The following is a 20,732-nucleotide window of genomic DNA, read 5'->3' as shown; positions in this document are numbered from 1 at the left end:
TTTACAAAAACATCTTGTTTAACAAATAAATAACAGAAACTTTATGGTAATCTTCCCTTAATTATTTCTGTGCTACATATTATTTCTTTCTTTTCTGTTTATTTTGTTTTTTTGTATATATTACATATGTATATACCTACAATCACCACCCAGATAGGGTTGCGAGATAAAATACAAAATTCTCAGTTACATTTGAATTTCAGATAAACAATAAATAATTTTTTAGGATAAATATTATTTTTATTTGCTAACTCTGGCAATCTTATACCCAGGTCAAATTACTGAATATTTCTACCATTCCAGAAGGCACCTATATTTCCCTTCCAGTCACAACCCACCCTCAGAAGGAACCAATATTCTGACCTCTATCACCACAGAGCAATTTTACCTATTTTTAAACTTCATATAAGTGGCATCGTGCAGTTTGTACTTTTTGTGTGTGCCTGACTTCTTCCACTCAATGTTATGTCTGAGATTCCCCATCATGTTCCATGCAGGAGTACTCTATTCTTTTTTCACCGCTATGTAGTATTCCACTGTATAAATACACAACTTCTTTAGCCATCATAGTTTTCTACAATTTACTTTTTAACTAAAATAAATCTACTCTGATTTCATAAGCATATAACATAATAGAATAAAACATATTACGTTTACTCAATTCACTCAATAGATTTATATGAGCACTGTAAATCCATTCAAACCACCAAAGGAAGCTTTCAAACACTCAGAGCACAGTTGAGTTACTAGATAGAGATTATCTAATTGCACCATTTCTATGATGAATAGCTTTGGTAAAATCAGTAGAACAACTGTGAAATAATCACTTCTCGAGTGATAGAAACCTTTCTAGTACGATGACACTATATCATTTACTATGAATATTCACCAAGTTTTATGTTTAAAAAGAAAAAAGATAAGCCTTTCCACTAAATATAGTAGACTGAACACCTGTGTTATCACTAAACCCATAAAGACAGAGAACAGATGTCTCAGGATGGATGATCCCTTAGATTCTTTTTATCTGTGTTTTCACTGCTGATTTAAAACTCTAAGCAGAAAGCTAAATCTTCTATAAACTGTTTTAGATGTTATTTAGGTTAAAAAGATTTAATCTTTTTTTTTTAAATTACATTTGTCTGGGAGTTACCAGAGGTACAATTTTCAACCTACCAGTACAACACAGCAAAGTCAATTGCACTTCTGGTTACAGCAGAAAAGGGAAAACCAAATCAAAAAAGAATAACAGGGGAGTGGGTACAGCTCACTGGTTGAGCACCTGCCCCCATGTACAAAATTCCAGTTTCAATCTCTGGTACGTCCTAAAAACAAAACAAACAAACAAAAACTGACAACAAGAATTACATACAGCCATACTGAAGTTGTCATCCTTCAAACCATACCTGTGTGTCACAATCAGGTCGAAGGTTCAACTCTTCACAGCATTCCCTGGATATCCTTAAAAATATATATTCTTTCGTCTTTTCTTCAATAGTAGCTTCATAAACCTTCTCTTTGGTTCCCTGGGTCTGTACTAATTTCTCTTTAGGGACTGGTAATAAATAAACAGCATTGACTTTGGTCATCACCAGTCGTCCAGCCAAAGTATCTTCAGAAAGTGTTTCAGTTAGCTTAAAGCGACCAAATAGTTGTCCATTCTGAGCATACTTTGCACCACCAGAAACTCCAGTCAGCATGAAGCTTGCCAGAATCTGCAATTGCACTTTAAGGTTGAACCTAAATCAGAAGTAGGAAATTAGTTTATATATTTTATAATAAAAACTAGGAGAGTAAAAAAAAAAATTCAAATATTAACATATCAAAAATTAAACTTCATATCAATTTTACTCATTGTGTTACAAGTTATTTTCAAATTATATATGGAGAAAATACTTTTTTTTAAAGAGAAGAAACTCCCACACAGGTTACATAAGGATACATCCTTAGTTATGCTGAAGAATACACAAATTCAAAAAAAAAAACCCAGGATTTAGAATGAAATTAAATGTGAACTTTTAACAGAATGAAACATTATTTATTAATTTACATGAAAGCCTGTCTTAATAGACCACTGGGACAATTAGGAATTTCAGATTGCCAGGAAACAAAGAAAATGAACTACAATGGAACTATGATGATATTTTATCAAACTGATCCTCCAAGTAGATCTTACCAAAGAGTCTAATTATGAAATTTCGCTTTCAAAAATGTTAATAAAAAACATTCAGAATAAATTTTCACTCATGGCTACATCAAGGTAGATGCCACACAGGAATCACTGAAAAAGAAGTTAATGGCTACCGTATTAGACGGTGGTTGGTGCACTCATTCAAACGTTCATATGTACACAAAGTATGAGAGAAAATATACTTGTGAAATCAGTATGAATTAACATTGTCAAAAAATATGAAGGGAAAGAAAGATTTAAACTGACAGCTTTACTCCTTTGCTATTCTAAAATGGTGCTGTAAGAGACAAAATGATATATATTCTCCTCTCCCTTAGAAGGCTTAATAAATGTGAGTTGAAAAAATTGTTTTGAAATCTGTATCAATTTGTGGAAAAGATTAATATTTTATCCTTATTTTTTTTTGTTAGACAAGTGTAGGTTTATAGAAAAATCATGCAGAAAAAGGAGTTCCCTTATACCCCCTATTATTAAAATCTTGCACTAGGATAGTGCATTTATTACAATTGATGAAAGAATATTACAGTAATTGTACTATTAACCATAATCCATGGCTTATATTAGGGTCCCCCTTATTGTTGTACAGTCCCATGGGTTTTTGTTTTTAATTTTGTTGTTACTTTTTACTAGTACAAGTGAATTCTTCCTTTCAGATCTTCTTTTGTACAAATGACATAGAGAATGTCCTATAAATTCTTAAGGAATGATTAAGACATTATCAATTTCTTAAATGGAAATGTTTTTATGCTTGCAATATTAGGAAACCAAATACTCTAAAATATTATACTAAAATTTTAAATGTCCATTTATATACTTGAGTTTACAAAATTATGAGGGTATGATGTTAAGTATGCAGAAATACATTGTGAAAATATTTGTGAAAATATTTCTGGACAATAGCACATTTGAATAGCTATTTCTGCATGTAGTAAGTATTTAAATTTACAAGCCTCATTAACTTAAAAATACATTTACAATAGAATACTTCAGTCTGCAAAAGGCATCTAAATACTTATTAGTTAATATTTAATAATGTGACTTTGTATGAGGATTAAATGAATTTTAGTTTAACATACATAAGAATTTTGCTTAATATACATAAGTAGAATTTTTTTGCTTAGTATACAGAAGTAGAATTTTTTAAAAATCACATTATATTTCTCCCACTATTCACATTTCAATAGCTCCAAATTAGAGAAGTAGGATGGTAATTAAAAGAAATACAGATGTTTCAATATTTGTACATCAACTGTAACAAAATTACCATCCACATATGAAATATTATTAATAGGAGAAAGGGGAAAAGGGAAAGGATGTTGGGTATATAAGAATGCCCTATATTCTGTACATGACTTTTCCATAAACTAAAGCGTCTTTGAAGACAAAATGAAAAAAGACACTGGGGGAATTAAAGGAAGACAATGTCACTGTACATACAAGATAACAGATCTTACAGGGATGAAAGATGTAATGTCAAAAAAAATTTTTTTAGCATTTTTTCATTTTTTTATTTTGTATTTTAGTTGTTATTTTTAAAACAATTTCATTTTCTTACTAATTGTATTTGGTTATTTTGTTGGCTTCATTTTTTAAGAAGTTTTGGATCACAGAAGAATTCAACTATGACAGGGGAGGACCATTTGTGTGGGGTGTCAGTGTTGGGGGATACATGGGAGGAGGTTCACACAGGCATATATATAAGGCATAAAAATGTGTTCAAGTGTTCATGGGGCATTGTCACGGTGGGTGGAGATTCACACAATAACCAAAAGCTTATCAAATTCCCATCCTAGGGAGCTCTGCCACATTCTCTAATGGAACAGCAAGAATTCCCCAAGTACACAAGCAATGACTAGTGAAAGAGGATGGTCCATTGATGGGCCCTTGATATTGATGATTGTACTTATGAACCTTTACTTCTGAAAATGAAACAGCCTATTATTATTGGGTGCCTAAGAGTTACCTCCTGAGAGCCTCCTTGTTGCTCAAAATGTGGCCTCTCTCTAAGCCAAACTCATCATATAAATGCATTACCTTCCCCCCAGTGTGGGACATGACTCCCAGGGATGAGCCTCCATGGCATTGAGGGATTACTACCAAGCACCAACTATCAAAGCTACTGGAGAAAGACCTTGACCAAAAGGGGGAAAAGGTAATGGTAAATGATTTTATATGGCTAAGAAACTTCAAAGTGAATTGGGAGGTCATTTCAGATGTTATGCTTCTGCACTTCTCAGCAGGATCTCATTGCTTGCCAAAGTAAATACTGCCTCAAAGAGGAGGGCTCCTGAGGGCTCTGGAGACATTCAAACACTATAGTCAGGGCAGACAGTTCAGGAGTTTGGTGCCCTGCCAGTAGGCCCCACTGTGGAATTTATGCTCCACAGTGTGACAGAGTTGGACTCGGTTGTGGTTTCCCAACACATGGCTCTTATGACCCTTCTATTTGAACCTATAGCTAGTACTTGAGTTGATAGGTGTACATCCAAGAAACAAATCTTTGGGCTGTCCTTGTATCATCTGGGCTCTTAATCACAACAGAGCTGCAACACCTACTCTCCAGTTCATTGGACTCACCCAGGACAACTAACAAGGAGATGATGATGGACAACAACCATCCTAGGAAACGAGAGAGACTATAACTGCAAGCAAGAGAGACTCATCCAGGATGCAGATGTGGTCAAGTGATAAAGCCTCTGCCTATCATATGGGAAGACCTGGGTTCGATCCCTGAGGCCTGCCAGTGAAAAAAAAGGAAGAGAAAGTGTGCCTGCGTGGTGAGCCAGGGCCCGTATGGCAAGCCGAGTGCCTGTACAGTGGGCCATGTGCCCATGCAGTGAGCCAAGTGCCCACATGGGTGCCCACACAGTCAGCCAAGTGCCCATATGCTGACCTGAGTGCCCATGCGAGTGCCTGCATGGTAAGCCAAGTGCCCACGTGGTGAGCTGAGTACCCGCATAGTGAGCCAGTGCCCATGCAAGTGAGTCACATGGCAAGATGATGATGCAACAAAAGAGAGACAAAGGGGAGAGTCAAGGTAAAGCACAGCAGAGACTAGGAATTGAGGTGGCACAATTGACAGGGAACCTCTCTCCACATCAGAGGTCCCCCAGGAATGAATCCTGGTGAATACTAGAGGAGAAAGACGAGAAGAGAAGACAAAAAGGGAAACAGATACAAAAGATCACACAGCGAATGGACAGACAACAAAAACAGCAGGGCAGGGGAAGGGGAGGGGGAGAAATTAAAAAATAAACTTTAAAAAAAGAGAGAGAGAGACTCAGCCATCTGCTCTATGGGATCGAAGCCACCTCTCAATTAGAGGTAGAGTGGGCATCATCATTCCAGAATCCTCAGGACTGGGGAATGAACAATGGACCAGGGTACACTTACTGGTATTCTACTATAGACTTATAATTATTCTAGCAATGTAAGAACTTATATCATTGATGCATTGATGTACAGGCATTGGCCACTGGAGGTTCTGAGGGCAAGGAGAGGTGAAAAACAGGTGTAATATGTGCTCACATGGTGAGCTGAGTGCCCACGCGAGTGTCCGCATGGCAAGCCAAGGGCCCGCATGGTGAGCCAAATGCCCGTGTGGTGCACACATGGTGAGCCGAATGCCCATGCAGCAAGCCAAGTGCCCGCACAGCAAGCCAAGCGCCCACGCAGTGAGGACATTTTCAGGACTTGGGAACTGTCCTGAATGACAATGCAATGGCAGATACAGGCCATTATATATCTTGCCATAACCTACAAAATTGTGGAGAATGTAAACTACAATATAATCTATAATCTGTGCTTAGTGGCAATGCTCCATAATGTGTTCATCAATGTAACCACACTAATAAAGAATGTTGTTAATGTGGGAAAATGTGGGATGTGTACTGAGTGGGGCATATGGGAATCCCCTTTATTTTTTATCTAACATTTATGCAATCTAAGTATATATTTTTTAAAAATTAAAAACATATTTAAAAAAGAAAAAAAATACAGATCCTAAGTTATCCAGCTATATAGCTAGACTCTTTTAAAAATTGGAATATACATTAAAGATCCATATAAAAATTTCTTAAAATGAAAATGAAACAAATTTTACTACACTTCCCAGTTTACATATACTGTAATCTGGGCTCACCTGCTTGTTTATTAAGTATACGCTTTAAGAAAGAACTGGAATGCTTGTATTACACGCATTTTCTCAAATGAAGTTAAAATTTTATTTTCCTTTTGTTCTCCATTAGTATAAGTGAAGTTTGGAGTCATAAAAATCTTCCTCAGAGAGACAACCAGCAAGATGGTGGAAGAGTAACAAGCTCCTGGAGTCAGCTTGTGCTACAGAGCAGTTAGTAATCACCCAAAGCTGTTCGGGGGCTCCAGGAAACCAGAAGAACATCCTGCAACATCCTTAAAAGGAATGGAAGGAGGATACTGCCCATCTGCAGGGAAGATTAGTAAGTAGAGCACTCCATGCCATGGAGGCCAGGATCCATCCTCCACTGGAGGCACAAGCTGCCTTGGGAGCTATTCTGTGGTTGGAATTAGAAGGTCCACTTCCCAAAAACAGTGGAGGAAAAGACAGTTGAGCACCAATTTCAGCTACAGTTTATTAAATTCGATGGGGCAAAAGAATAATCCTAAGAACAGCTAAAATTTGAACTTGTCCAAGTCAGATAGAGGCCAGTACCCACCATTTTAACTCTGCCCCTGCCACAAGGGAAAGCGGGGCAGACTGAAAATTACAGTGCTAATAGGGACTGGCTTCTTTCCATCCAGTTCTGATTGCAGCTCTAGCCTAGGCCCCAGCCCTGTCTCCAGCAGGGAGGAAGCTGGGGGTCCTGTACCAGCCTCTCCAGGAACATACAGGCTACGCAGTAGAGGCCAGTGCTTATCCTACTCCAGCAGCACAAGCTGCCTCAGGACCTCTTCTGTGGCTGGAATTGGAAGCTCCATTTCCCAAACACAAAGAGGAAGAGACTGTTGGCCACCAACTTCAGCAAATGATTAGTAAATTCAGCTGGCTAAAGTATAACTCTAAGAAAAGCTGAAGTTTGAAGCTGTCCAAGTTGGAAAGAGGCCAGTAGCCACCATTTTTACTCTGCCCCTGGCAGAAGGAGAAACCAGGCTGACAGAAAATCACAGTGAAGGAAGGGACCAGTGTCTTTAACCCAGATCAGCCTGCAGCCCTAGCCTAGGCTTCAGTCACGCCTCTAGCAGGGAGGAAGCTGGCGAGCCCTGCACCAGCCTCTCCAGTTAACTGCAGGTACATTCAGGTGGCACAGACTGAAAAGTCAGAAGTCTACCAGGGCAACTGCGGTCAATTTGGACATGTCCAGCATAGACTGCTGCCCACATCTGCAGCTCCATCTCCGCCCCAAGCAAGGGAGAAAGAAGTGTGAAGCTTCATCAGTCTCTCTAGGTCTGCAAAACTTGGATTATTACACACGGCTCCGGCTCTGTTCCCACCCCTGGCAAAGGAGAAAGTTGGGAGAACCTTCATTGGTCCCTGAGGCAATGAGAGCAGCTTGAGGCTCCACAGTTTATAGCACCAAACTATATCCTTGGCTCCTACTATACAACCAGGAAGGGAAAAAAGGCAAGAAAGACCTAAACTAAAGAGAAAAACTGCACCCAGAAAAGTACTCTAGTAAGCCAGATGCCAAGACATCAACAAAAAATTCCAATTCATACCAAGAGACAGGAAGATAAGCCTCCAGATGACATAAAGGAGTTGAGAAAACTAATCACAGATGTTCAAACAAATCTCCTTCATAAATTCAATGAGATGGCAAAAGAGATTAAGGATATTAAGAAGACATCGAGGGGAAGTGGACTTGGCCCAATGGATAGGGTGTCCACCTACCACATGGGAGGTCCGCGGTTCAAACCCCGGGCCTCTGTGACCTGTGTGAAGCTGGCCCATGCACAGTGCTGATGTGCACGAGGAGTGCCGTGCCACGCAGGGGGATCCCATGCGCAAGGAATGCACCCCGTAAGGAGAGCCGTCCAGCGCGAAAGAAAGTGCGGCCTGCCCAAGAATGGTGCCGCACACACGGAGAACTGACGCAGCAAGATGACGCAACAAAAAGAAACACAGATTCCCAGTGCCACTGATAAGGATAGAAGCAGTCACAAAAAAAAAAGAACACGCAGTGAATGGACACAGAGAGCAGACAACGGGGGGTGGGGGGGCGGGAATAAATTAAAAAAATAAATCTTCAAAAAAAAAAAAAAAAGAAGACATCGGGGAAGTGGCTGTGGCTCAAGCAACTGAGCTCCCCATTTACCATATGGAGGACCCAGATTCGATCCCTGGGACTTCCTGGTAAAAAAAGGAAAAGAGACATCCGAGACCTGCACAGTGAGGAGGCACAGCAATATATAACCTTCAACTGAATTAGATTAAAAAAAAAGAAAAGAAAAGATGATGACACTGGATGGGCACAAAGAATTTGAAAGCATACAAAGAAAAACAGCAGCTCTTATGGGAATGAAAGGCGCAATAAATGAAATTAAAATACACTGGAGGGAAGTGGATTTGGCTCAACTGATACAGCATCCGCCTACCACATGGGAGTCCAGGGTTCAAACCCAGGATCTCCTGACCCATGTGGGGAAGTGGCCCACGCACAGTGCTGATGTGCGTAAGGAGTCCCATGCCAGGCAGGGGTGTCCCCCACATGGGGGAGCCTCACGTGCAAGGAATGCGCCCCATAAGGAGAGTCACCTCACACAAAAAACGTGCAACCTGCAAAAGAGTGGCATCGCACATACAGAGAGCTGACACAGCAAGATGACACAACAAAAAGACACTTCCTGGTGCTGCTCACAAGAATGCAAGTGGATACAGAAGAATACACAGCGAATGGACACAGAGTGCAAACAGAGAAGGAGAGAGAAATAAATAAAATGCTCACAAAAATGCAAGCAGACACAGAAGAACACACAGCAAATGGACAGAGAGAGCAGACAAGGTGGGGGGGAATGGGAGAGAAATAAATAAAAAACCTTTAAAAAAAAATACACTGGAGGGAAGCAGCTGTGGCTCAATCAGTTGGGCTCCCATCTACCATATGGGAGGCCCTGGGTTTGAGTCCCAGGGCTTCCTTGTGAAGGCAGGCTTGCCCACATACTGTGGAGAGCCGCCAGCCGGCAGGCGCCACAGAGAGCCGACTTGGCAAGGTCACGCAACAAAAAAGGGAGACAGGCAAAAACACAGAAGAGTGTACAGCGAATGGACACAGAGAGCAGACAGCAAGCAAGCCACAAGGAGGGAGGGGAAATAAAATAAATACAGACACAGAAGAATAAACAGTGAATGGACACAGAGAGCAGACAGCAAGCAAAAAGCCACAAGGGGGGGGATAAAAAAATACACTGGAATCATATAATAACAGACTTGAGGAGGCAAAAGAAAGGACTGATGACCTTGAAAGGAGAGCCTCTGAAAGCAAACATACTAAAGAACAGATAAAGAAAAGAACTGAAAAAATTGAACAAGGTCTCAGGGAACTGAACAAGAGACTTACAGACATAGGTGTTATGGGTGTCCCAGAAGGAGAAGAGAAGGGAAAAGGGGCAGAAGGAATATTTGATGAAATAGTGGTGGAAATTTTCCCAACCCTACTGAAGGACATAAATATCTGTGTCCAAGAAGCACAACATATTCCCATCCAAATAAATCGAAATAGACCAACCCTGAGACACATACTCATCAGAATGTCAAATGCCAAAGACAAAGAGAATTCTGAGAGCAGTAAGAGAAAAGCAACACACAACATATAAGGGATACCCAATAAGATTAAGTATCAATTTCTCATCAGAAACCATGGGGGCAATAAGATAGTGGTATGGTATATTTAAGATACTGCAAAAGAAAAACTTCCAGCCAAGAATCCTATATCTCACAAGACTGTCTTTCAAAAATGAGGGCAAGTTTAGAATAGTCACAGATAAACAGAAACTGAAAGAGTTTGTAACCAAGAGACCAGCTTTGCAGGAAATACTAAAGGGTTGGCTATAGTCTGAAAAGAAAAGACAAGAGAGAGAGGCTTGGAAGAGAGTCTAGAAATGAAAATTTTACCAGTAAAATTAACTAAAAATCTCAAAAGAGTGGTGAAAATAAAACATGACAGATAAAACACAATAATCAAAATGGGTGAAATAAGAACTGCCTTTACAGTAATAATATTAACTGTTAATAGATTAAACTCCCTAATCAAAAGGCCCAGAAAGGATAAGAAAATATGAGCCATCTATATGCTATCTACAAGAAACTCACTTTAGACCCAAGGATACCAATAGATTGAAAGTGAGAAGCTGGAAAAAGATATTCTATGCATGCAGTAACAAACAAACAAAAAAAGCAGAGTAGCTATATTTATATCAGATTAAACAGGCTTTAAAAGACAATAGTAATACACAATCTGAGGAGGAAGTCAGGAAAAATAACTCCATTTACCATAGCAACTAAAGAATCAAGTATTTAGGAATAAACTTAACCAACAATATAAAACACTTGTATTCAGAAAACTGCAATTCATTGTTAAAAAAAATTTTTAAAGACCTAAATAATTAGAAGAATATTCCATGCTCAAGGATTGGAAGACTAAATATCATTAAGTTGTCAATTCTACCCAAATTGATATACAGATGCAATGCAATGTTGATAAAAGCTCTACCCACTTTTTTAAAAATGGAAAACATGGTTATCAAATTTATTTTGAAGGGTAAGGGGTCCTGAATAGCCAGAAACATTTTAAAAAGGAAACGCCAAGTTGGAGGACTCTCACTCCCAGACTTTATATATTACCTAGCTACAGTGGTAAAAACAGCATGGTACTGGCATAAAGACAGGCACAAAGATGGATGGAACCAGACTGATGGCTCAGAAACAGACTCTCACATCCATGGTTAAGTGATTTTTGACAAGGCTGTCAAACCCACCCAGCTCGGGCAGAACAGTCCATTCAACAAGTGGTGCTGGAAGAACTGGATATCCATAGCCAAAGGAAGGAAAGAGGACCCCTATCTCACACCTTATGCAAAAATTAACTCAGGGAAACGGACTTTGGCCCAGTGGTTAGGGCGTCCGTCTACCACATGGGAGGTCCGCGGTTCAAACCCCGGGCCTCCTTGACCCGTGTGGAGCTGGCCATGTGCAGTGCTGATGCGCGCAAGGAGTGCCGTGCCACGCAAGGGTGTCCCCCGCATGCGGGAGCCCCACGCGCAAGGAGTGCGCCCGTGAGGAAAGCCGCCCAGCGTGAAAAGAAAGTGCAGCCTGCCCAGGAATGGCGCCGCCCACACTTCCCCTGCCGCTGACGACAACAGAAGCGGACAAAGAAACAAGACGCAGCAAATAGACACCAAGAACAGACAACCAGGGGAGGGGGGAAATTAAATAAATAAATAAATCTTTAAAAAAAAAAAAAAATTAACTCAAAATGTTCAAAATCTTAAGTATAAAAGCAAGAACCATAAAGCTTCTAGAAGAAAATGTAGGAGACATCTTCAAGACCTGGTGGTAGGTGGTAGATTCTTAAAGGAGATAAGAGAAGGACTGAGATGGAATACTGATGCTTAATGTATGTAGTTTTAATTAGCTTTACTATAAAAGTGTGGAAATGTATAGAGTTGATGATAACATAGTGAGTGATAGCTGATTTATAAATGGGAATGTGGCTGAGAATGGTAGTCTAGGGATGTAAATGCCAACTGAAAGAAAGCCAGAGAATAATCTAGGGACTGAATAATAACCCAGAGGTGGATGAGAATTGTTGTTTATGGTATAGATGCAAGTGTCCTTTGTGAGCTAGAGCAGATATATGTCACTAATGCAGAGTGGGGAGAATGTGGAGAAACATGGGAAAAATACAACTGGAGTGACTTATGGACTGTGGTTAACGGTAATTTAATATTAATTCATCTACGCCAAAGATGTACCATGTTGATAATGGAGGGGTAAGGAAAAAGTGTGCCAAATGTACAATTACAAACCTGGTAATAGTCTGATGATATTATCTCATAACATGTAACCAATGTTCCATCATGGTATGGTGTGTTGCTAGAGGGGTGTTGTAAGAATTCTTATATGTGCATGATTGTTTTGTAAGTTCACAAGTGTTGAAGGAAAAATACACCAAATTTTAAGGTAAGGATTATAGTTAGTAGAAAGATTTTGATGATATTCTTTCATAATTTGTAACAAATGTCTCACGACAAGGCAAGGTGTGGGTGATAGGGTGATGTATGGGATCCCTGTATGATGTGAGGCATGTTTGCTTTGTTAAGTTCACAACTTTTACTATACACTTATTGTTTATGTATATTCATGTATAAATGATATAAAAATAAAAATAATAGGGGAAGCGACTGTGGCTCAATTGATTGGGCTCCCATCTACCATATGGGAGGCCCTGGGTTCGCGCCCCAGGGCCTCCTTGTGAAGGCAAGCTGGCCCATGCCCCGCGGAGAGCTGATGGTCCGCGCCACACAGACAGCTGACAGCCCACATCCGTGGAGAGCTGGTGCAGCAAAATGATGCAACAAAAAGGAGACAAGCAGACACAGAAGAACACGCGGCGAATGGACACAGAGCAGACAGCAAAACAAGCTGCAAGTAGGGGGGAACAAATAAATAGTAAGTCTTTAATAATAATAATAATAACAGGGTGGGGTGGGGGAAATACATCAAATGTAAGAAACTTTGGTTAGTAATAATATTTTGAGAATGCTCTTTAATCATTGGCCAAAACCATTTCAAAACAATGCAAGATACTGGTGGTAAGATGAGGTATTAGAGCCCTGTATGATGTTATATATGTTTATTTTGTAAGTTCATCACTATTACTATACAATTAGTGTTTATACATGTTTATGTATGAGTGATATGCTTCAATAAATTTTTTTTAAAAACTTCTCAGAGGAAAGAGATCCCTTACAGTGCATTCTTGATTCACAAATGACCTCTTTGTTGCTAAAACAGATGGTTTTCAGGTTTTCTTTTTTACTTTGTAACCAACTATTCTCATCTTCCTTTAAACTCCCTTCACTGACTTCTGTGAAATCATACTCTCCGAGCTTTCTTCTCATCTCTCCAGCTGCTCCCAAACTTTCTAGCAGCTCTACTACCCTGCCCTTTTCTTATCCTATATATTCTCATTGGGTGATATCACCCTCTCCCAGATCTCCAGTCTCAGTTCAGAGCTATAAATTCAACTGCCAAACTGACACCTTCACTTATACACCCTTCAAACGCAGTACATGCAAACTGAACTCACTAACTGACCCCCCTAAGTCACTCCCCACCCAATCAATGCTCCAGTGTATTATACAACTTAAGAGAATGGCGTCAAAGTCCATCTGGGTGTCCTAGCCAGAAACCAAGTCACTCTACTCTTCCCTTGCCTCTCTCACCAACCTTCATGCCCCCTCATGCAATCACCAAAACCTGTTGGTTCCTCCTAATTTACCTACATAGCCACTACATTGCTCTTAACATGTTAACTTAAATTTCTGTAACAAACTCTTAACATAACTTCTTGCCTCAAATCTATTATCCACACTACCATCAGACGATCTTTAAAAATCTATTATCCACACTACCACCAGATCTTTAAAAAACTATTATCCACGTTACCACCAGATCTTTAAAAATCTGATGATGAGCAGCTACCAATAGCTCTGAGGATGAAGTTTAAGCAGCTTGATTTGTCACTTACCCCACCCCACCAAACAAGCACCCTCCTTGACAGCCATATGACCAACTTACAGCTTCCCCCAAAACTCTACACTCTCATTCTCACATCCTGCTTCCTTTAAATAAATACTTTTGTTCTATTTCTTAACCTGACTTCTTTTACCTGTTTTACAAAATCTAGCTTACAAACCATCTGCTCCTAAATGTCATCACTTGATGACCGTCCTTCTCCACTCCAATCTGGGGTCAGTTTCCCTCCCATGGGGCTTTTGTGCATAAAACTCTATCCCAGTGCTAATCACACTGCATCTAATCACATATACCTATCTACATAGGTCTGGTCTCCCCTACCAGATTATAAACTTTTGGGGACAAGGAAACTTGTTTCAGAAGTGATTAGCCTAGAACCTAAGACTTTGAGTTCCTAATAAAGTTGGTTCACTGGATTAATTTTACATTTTTGTAATACCCTTTTTCCAGGTATCATATTCCCATTTCAACCACTTACATAATTTCCCAACAAATTCTAAAAATCTTTTAATATATTTCTGATATATACTAGGTCTACTATATACTAAAGTTCCACTGTTAAAATCTGCCATCTCACAGGCAAATTTCACTTCCAGGTAGAATCATTACTGAATGCACATCAGCATGTGGCTAAAGAAAAGAGATGTAAAACCAGACAAATCCCAAAAGTACTCAAAAGTATTTTTAAACATTAGATGAAATAAAATGCAATATTATCTCTACCGCCTACAGATGTGTCACACTAAAATTTAACATAAGAAAAAATCTTAATTTCTGGACTGCTTTGAAAAATCACCTCCTCCTTAAAAAAAAAAAAAAAAATGCACCTGACTATTAAATCCACCCTTAAGCCAAAATATATTTTGTCTAATCTTGAGAGCCTTCATTTGAGGAAGGATTGCAAAGATGATCATGTAAAAGGTATAGTCCTTATAACCAAAATGTAAGAAACCAGTATGGATTCTCTTAATGCTACTTGCATGATTAGCAATAATCTGCTTAAATTATCAAAGTTCATACATGACCAGTACATTCTCTTGAGTAAGGAAAATGCTCTATCAATCAAGTAGTAGGCCTGACTATAATAGCATAGTGAGGCATATTTTAGTACAACATATTTAGTATTACAATATTAAGTACTTAGTACTGTCAATACACATCCAAATCACTTAGGAGGACAACCCCATTTATTCATATAATTGTTTCCTGTCTTTAAATTGGGTCTCAATACACACACACTCAAACATCTTTCACAATTCTAATGGTGAACTGGGTTTGCTTTGATGCCTAATATTGACTGAACAGACCCGCAAAATGACCTAAACAGACACACTAGAGCATGATCTGAGGGTCAAACTCAATCTTCAGCCCATTTTTCTACAACACTTGACTAAGAATGGTATACAATGGGGAAAAAATGTGACAGAGACCGTTAATGGCCTGCAAAGCCTAAAGTATTTACTATTTGAGCCTTTAGTGAAAACATTTGGTAATCCCTGCTCTAGAGCACAGTTTACTAGCTGCATAGAGAGCTCCCCAAAATTAAGTTTTTAAAATATACCTTTAGGGAAGCGGACTTGGCCCAGTGGTTAGGGCGTCTGCCTACCACATGGGAGGTCCGTGGTTCAAACCCCAGGCCTCCCTGACCCATGTGCAGTGCTGATGCACGCAAGGAGTGCCGTGCCACACAGGGGTGTCCCCCGCGTAGGGAAGCCCCACGTGCAAGGAGTGTGCCCCATAAGGAGAGCCGCCCAGCACAAAAGAAATTTCAGCCTGCCCAGGAATGGCACCGCACACACAGAGAGGTGACACAACAAGATGATGTAACAAAAAGAAACACAGATTCCCGTGCTGCTGGCAACAACTGAAGCGGACAAAGAAGAACAGACAGCAAACGGACACAGAGAACAGACAACTGGAGGCAGGGCAGAAATAAAATAAATCTTTAAAAAAAAAAAAGAATATAAAAATCACCTGTGAAATTCCACCAACAAGAACATTTTGCTTTAATTTCTTCTAAAATTTTATATGTATATATACAATTTCAAATTGCAGTGAATAAGGTTTATAACTATCATACTCTCACCTTAATATTACTTACTACATGAGCATTTTTGCATTACCAACAATTCTTCAAGAACATCATTTTAACAGTCATGTGATATTTAATCATACAGTTATATAAAATGTACTTAACTTACTTTTCACTACGTGAAAGACATTTGTATACAGATATCTTTATCTTCATCTCTGATTATGTCATCATAATGACTGTTCATAAGTACAATTACAATAAAAGGTTGAAACTTCCTAAAGGCACTTAATACAAACTACAAATTAACCTCTATAAATATTGTACCAACTTAGTTTACCACTGATACTCATTTCATTTAGCTGGTATTTTCAAGTCCCTCTTACACTGGCTTTGGAACTCCTTGCAAAATAATCTTAACTTTGATCCCACTTAGTTTTTTGGCCAGAATCAGGCCTCCACAATTTTGTAGGATGTTGACTTGTTCTCTCGTTCAGGCAAAGTTCCATTTTTAAGAGATTTAAAACATAATAATAATCCATAAGCTATTGCTCTTTAGCTATAATATACAGTTCTAAGATAATATACATGGAATGATTATTAACTTTGATAAAATATTAAACAAATATAAGTTAGTACACAATTTTTTCTGAAAGGTTATTACAGTACTCAGAAATAAACTCCAAGATGCTAGTGAAGTTTTAAATGATTTGATCCCAATTTATCAGTGTTTTTCCTAAGCAAAAGAAAACTAAGATAATGTAAATAATATACATAACACAATGCACTGTGCTTTTAATTAATATCTGGCAATTGCATTGAAACTATCTATAAACACAATCAATAAAAGCCTTTTAAGAGACCATCAATGGGCCATGACATACTCACTTATTTTTTTTTAAAGAAGGTACTGGGGATTAAACCCAGGACCTCATACACAGGAAGCAGGCACTTAACCACTGAGCTACACCCACTCCCCATGATCCAGTCTCAGAGTAGCAAAAATATATATATACTGTGACTTTGTAAATTTCTGTGCAATTAATTTAAAACTAGGGAAGCGGACTTGGCCAAGTGGTTAGGGCATTCATCTACCACATGGGAGGTCCGTGGTTAAAACCCCAGGCCTCCTTGACCCGTGTGGAGCTGGTCCATGCGCAGTGCTGATGCGCACAAGGAGTGCCGCCCCACGCACAAGGAGTGCGCCCAGTAAGGAGAGCCGCCCAGCGCAAAAGAAAGTTCAGCCTGCCCAGGAATGGTGCCGCACACACGGAGAGCTGACGAAGCAAGATGACATAACAAAAAGAGACACAGATTCCCATGCCACTGACAACAACAGAAGCGGACAAAAGAACACACATCAAGTGGACACAGAGAACAGACAACTGGGGCAGTGCGGGCAGGGGGAGGGGAGAGAAGTAAATAAAATTTTAAAAATTAAAAATTAAAAAAATTAAAAAACAAGCAAACAACAAGCAAACAAATGAAAAAACCAATTCAGCGAACCCAATGTGGCTCAGTAGTTGAGAACTGGCTTTCCACGTACGAGGTTCCGGGTTCAATAGCCAGCCCAGTATCTCAAAAAAAAAAAAAAAAAAAAAGTACTATTTATAAAAATGTATTCATGTCACATAATGTGGTTCAATTTTTAAGGCTCATTAGCATTTTGTCTAAAAAGTAGAATGCTATTATCAAGTATAACAACTATTTCATTGATTGTCTTCCTTCACTCAAGCTTTCACTTCTAAAATTATTTTTCCGATAATGATACATATAAACTTTGAATTCTAGCACTTGGTCTCATAATCTGTGTAGTATGGATAAAACGTAAATAAAATGTTCTTTGCTGTGTTTTTTTAATTGTGTCCTTTATTTTTAGAAAAGAACACTTCTTCCCTCCTATTTCATTGAGAAGGAACTATCTTCAGTGCAATGGAGGAGAATGTAAAATTTCACAGAATGAATTTTTGGAGACCAACTTGACAATTGAAGCTGAAACTGTACATCCTATGGAATTTGGTCACTTTGTTTAGAATAAACACCTTATATGTTCAGAAGCACTACCTATAAGAGCAAAACAGTATCAATAAATAACTGTCCCTCTAGATGATGCAATGAGCTTTTTTTGCACAGATAAAAAGGGTGAACTGGGTGTTAAAAAATATAAAATATGTTAAAGCATTTATAAACTGCTATAAATGTATTTTTTTACTATGAAACAATTTTCCTGAAGATCTACATCATTTCACTCTAAGAGTTTTAAATTTTCATTCTTAAAATCTTAAAATTTGCTTTCCAAAATATGCAATCTCTTTCAATTTTTACATGTTTACTCAAATAATATTCATGAGTGATTGCTATGACTACTATTGGTCAAAAGCTCTACCACATATTTACATTCCCAGCACACAGCACAGAGCTTGACACCTAGTAAATGATTAGTAAGGGCTTGTGGAAATGATACCATGGTGAGCTGGGCACAGTTCCTGGCTTTAGAAGCTCATATTTTATTTAAAGATAGAACACTGCTATTGAATAACAAACATTTTATGACCTGTGTTCGCTTGGGTCCACCTCCATTTTGAAAATTAAAAATACCATCCAAAAATTCGAAAGTGTTTATAAAGTAACTTACTTGCTGACTTCTTTATACTGGGCTATTTCCTCAATATAAAGAAGGTCATGCAACCGTGACTGATAGTTGGTCTTGGTCAATGATTTGTCTAAAACGGACTGAGTAAAGAGCTGGTCAGCAGAGAGAGGAATTTGGTATCTGATAAGAAGGCTCTTCTCCAAATCAGTAGTCTCATTAGGCTCAAAATCTATAATAGTCTTAGAAGAAGAATCCCAACGCTTAGCTGTGGTTACTAGCTGTTGTCTTGCATGCATCAGGTATTCAAGATCTAAATGGAAACAAAAAGCACATTTATAAAGGAGCACAAATAATGCATTACATATTTTGGTATAAAAATTGAATGTGCTAGAGCTAAAATTCTTAAAAACAAAACAAAATACCCATTCAACAGAGATTTTTCCCCACACAGAAATATTTTCCATCTTGTTTAACAAAATAATATAAATAGGAATCCATGTTAAAAAAACATCTTTTAAAAAAAAAAATTAGGCCAGGGCACACCAGAAATAGTAATTAACATTTTAAAAATACGGAATAACTTTTAGAGGTGAACTCTTCAGTCAAGAGTAATCTGATCTGCTAAAAGAAAATATGCTAAATTCCTCATAAGACAAATCTTATCAGATGTTAAACATTTTTCTCTTATTATTACCAGCATTTAACTTGCCCTATTATGGAAAAAGAAGTTGACTAAAAAACTGAAGAACGGTAAATCTTTTCTGGGGGTGGTAAAAGGACAATGAAATTATATGAAAGTCAACTTTCTATTAAAAAAATCTTTAGAAAATATTCGTGTAATCACGAATTCCACATTAAAATGTGATCTGATATACCATTCAAATAGAATTTCAGAAAAATCCAGTTTAGTCTTAGTTAAATTATACTGTAAAGTAGGGTGCAACATCAAAATGAACCAGACTTTCTGGTTCTGACATCTAGGAAAAAAATGTAGCAAAATTCCTGCCCAATATGAAATCCCATGTAACACAAACTTTGACCACCAAAAAGACTAATTTTTTCACATTACTTTTCTATTGGGTAGAACATATATATGCCTGTAAACACAGAGCTTAATAAGCAAAAGAAGGAAAAGTTGCTTGACTAACACATTATGTCAAAATCTAGATTTAATATAAAATGTATTAAAAAGATGACTTGGCAATTCAAGTTAAAAGTTTAGGAAGAAACAATAAAAAGTTTAGCCTAAGATCAGTTAGTATGCAAAATACAAAGACAAATACCCTGCACTATCTTTGAAATGAGAATATAATGCATAATTGCCATGTCTTATTTAATGAAAGATTTTGCTACATTTGTTATTTGTAAATTGTAAGTATGTTAATCATCCTCTAAAATAAATTTCCCAATATTAGCTAATAGCTTATCCTAATAACTTAATGAAAACAAAAACCAAAAAATGTAAAGACTCTAGCCTCCTTGAAAAGGCAGTTTTATTATTTCTTACATGGCAAAGAAAATACAACTATAATCATCAAGATATAAACAGGATCTGCTCATTAACAATTTGTACTTTTAAAATACTCTGGATGATCAGAAGCAGACTTGGCTCAATACATCCGCCTACCACATGGGAGGTCCAGGGTTCAAATCCAGGTCCTCCTGACCTGTGTGGTGAGCTGGCCCACGCACAGTGCTGATGTGCACAAGGAGTACTGTGCCACGCAGGGGTATCCCCCACATAGGGGATCCCCAGACACAAGGAGTACGCCCCATAAGGAGGGCTGCCCCCCACAAAAGAAAGTCCAGCCTGCCCAGGAGTGGCACTGCACACATGGAAAGGTGACGCAACAAAAAGAGACACAGATTCCCAGTGCTGCTGACAAGAATACAGGCGGACACAGAAGAACACACAGTGAGTGGATACAGACAGCAGACAATGGGGGGGAAGGGAGAATGAATAAAAATAAATCTTAAAAAATTTTAAAAAATAAATTAAAATACTCTGGATGAGATGAAGGTCTATTTTTGCAATAGCTTCTTCACAAGCAGAAGTCTCCGAAAGTGAACTAAATTTTCTTCCTAAATCACTCTAAAAGTGGACCCTGCCTGCTCATTTATTAGATCATAGTTACAAAATTATTTAAATTATACAAATGCCAACACTCCTAAAACAGATCATACCACC

At 38.3% G+C, this 20,732-nt stretch overlaps 1 protein-coding gene across 4 annotated transcripts in view; it reads right to left on the bottom strand.

Moving 5' to 3' along the window:
* The window catches only part of HELZ (helicase with zinc finger), a 236,830-nt gene that overhangs the window by 125,007 nt on the left and 91,091 nt on the right, over positions 1 to 20,732 (bottom strand). For all 4 annotated transcript variants that reach the window (XM_058284578.2, XM_058284577.2, XM_058284579.2 and 1 more), the window contains 2 exons: positions 18,587 to 18,854; positions 1,404 to 1,737 (listed from right to left, as the gene is read on the bottom strand). In XM_058284578.2, coding sequence (XP_058140561.1) covers positions 1,404 to 1,737; positions 18,587 to 18,854 — 602 coding nt within the window. The remainder of the gene's footprint in view (positions 1 to 1,403; positions 1,738 to 18,586; positions 18,855 to 20,732) is intronic.

This window comes from Dasypus novemcinctus, chromosome 21 (genome assembly GCF_030445035.2).
Source record: "Dasypus novemcinctus isolate mDasNov1 chromosome 21, mDasNov1.1.hap2, whole genome shotgun sequence".
In the NCBI taxonomy this organism is placed as follows: Eukaryota; Metazoa; Chordata; class Mammalia; order Cingulata; family Dasypodidae; genus Dasypus; species Dasypus novemcinctus.
Note: the sequence above shows the minus strand (reverse complement) of the source record. Positions and strands in the feature narration are given on the sequence as shown.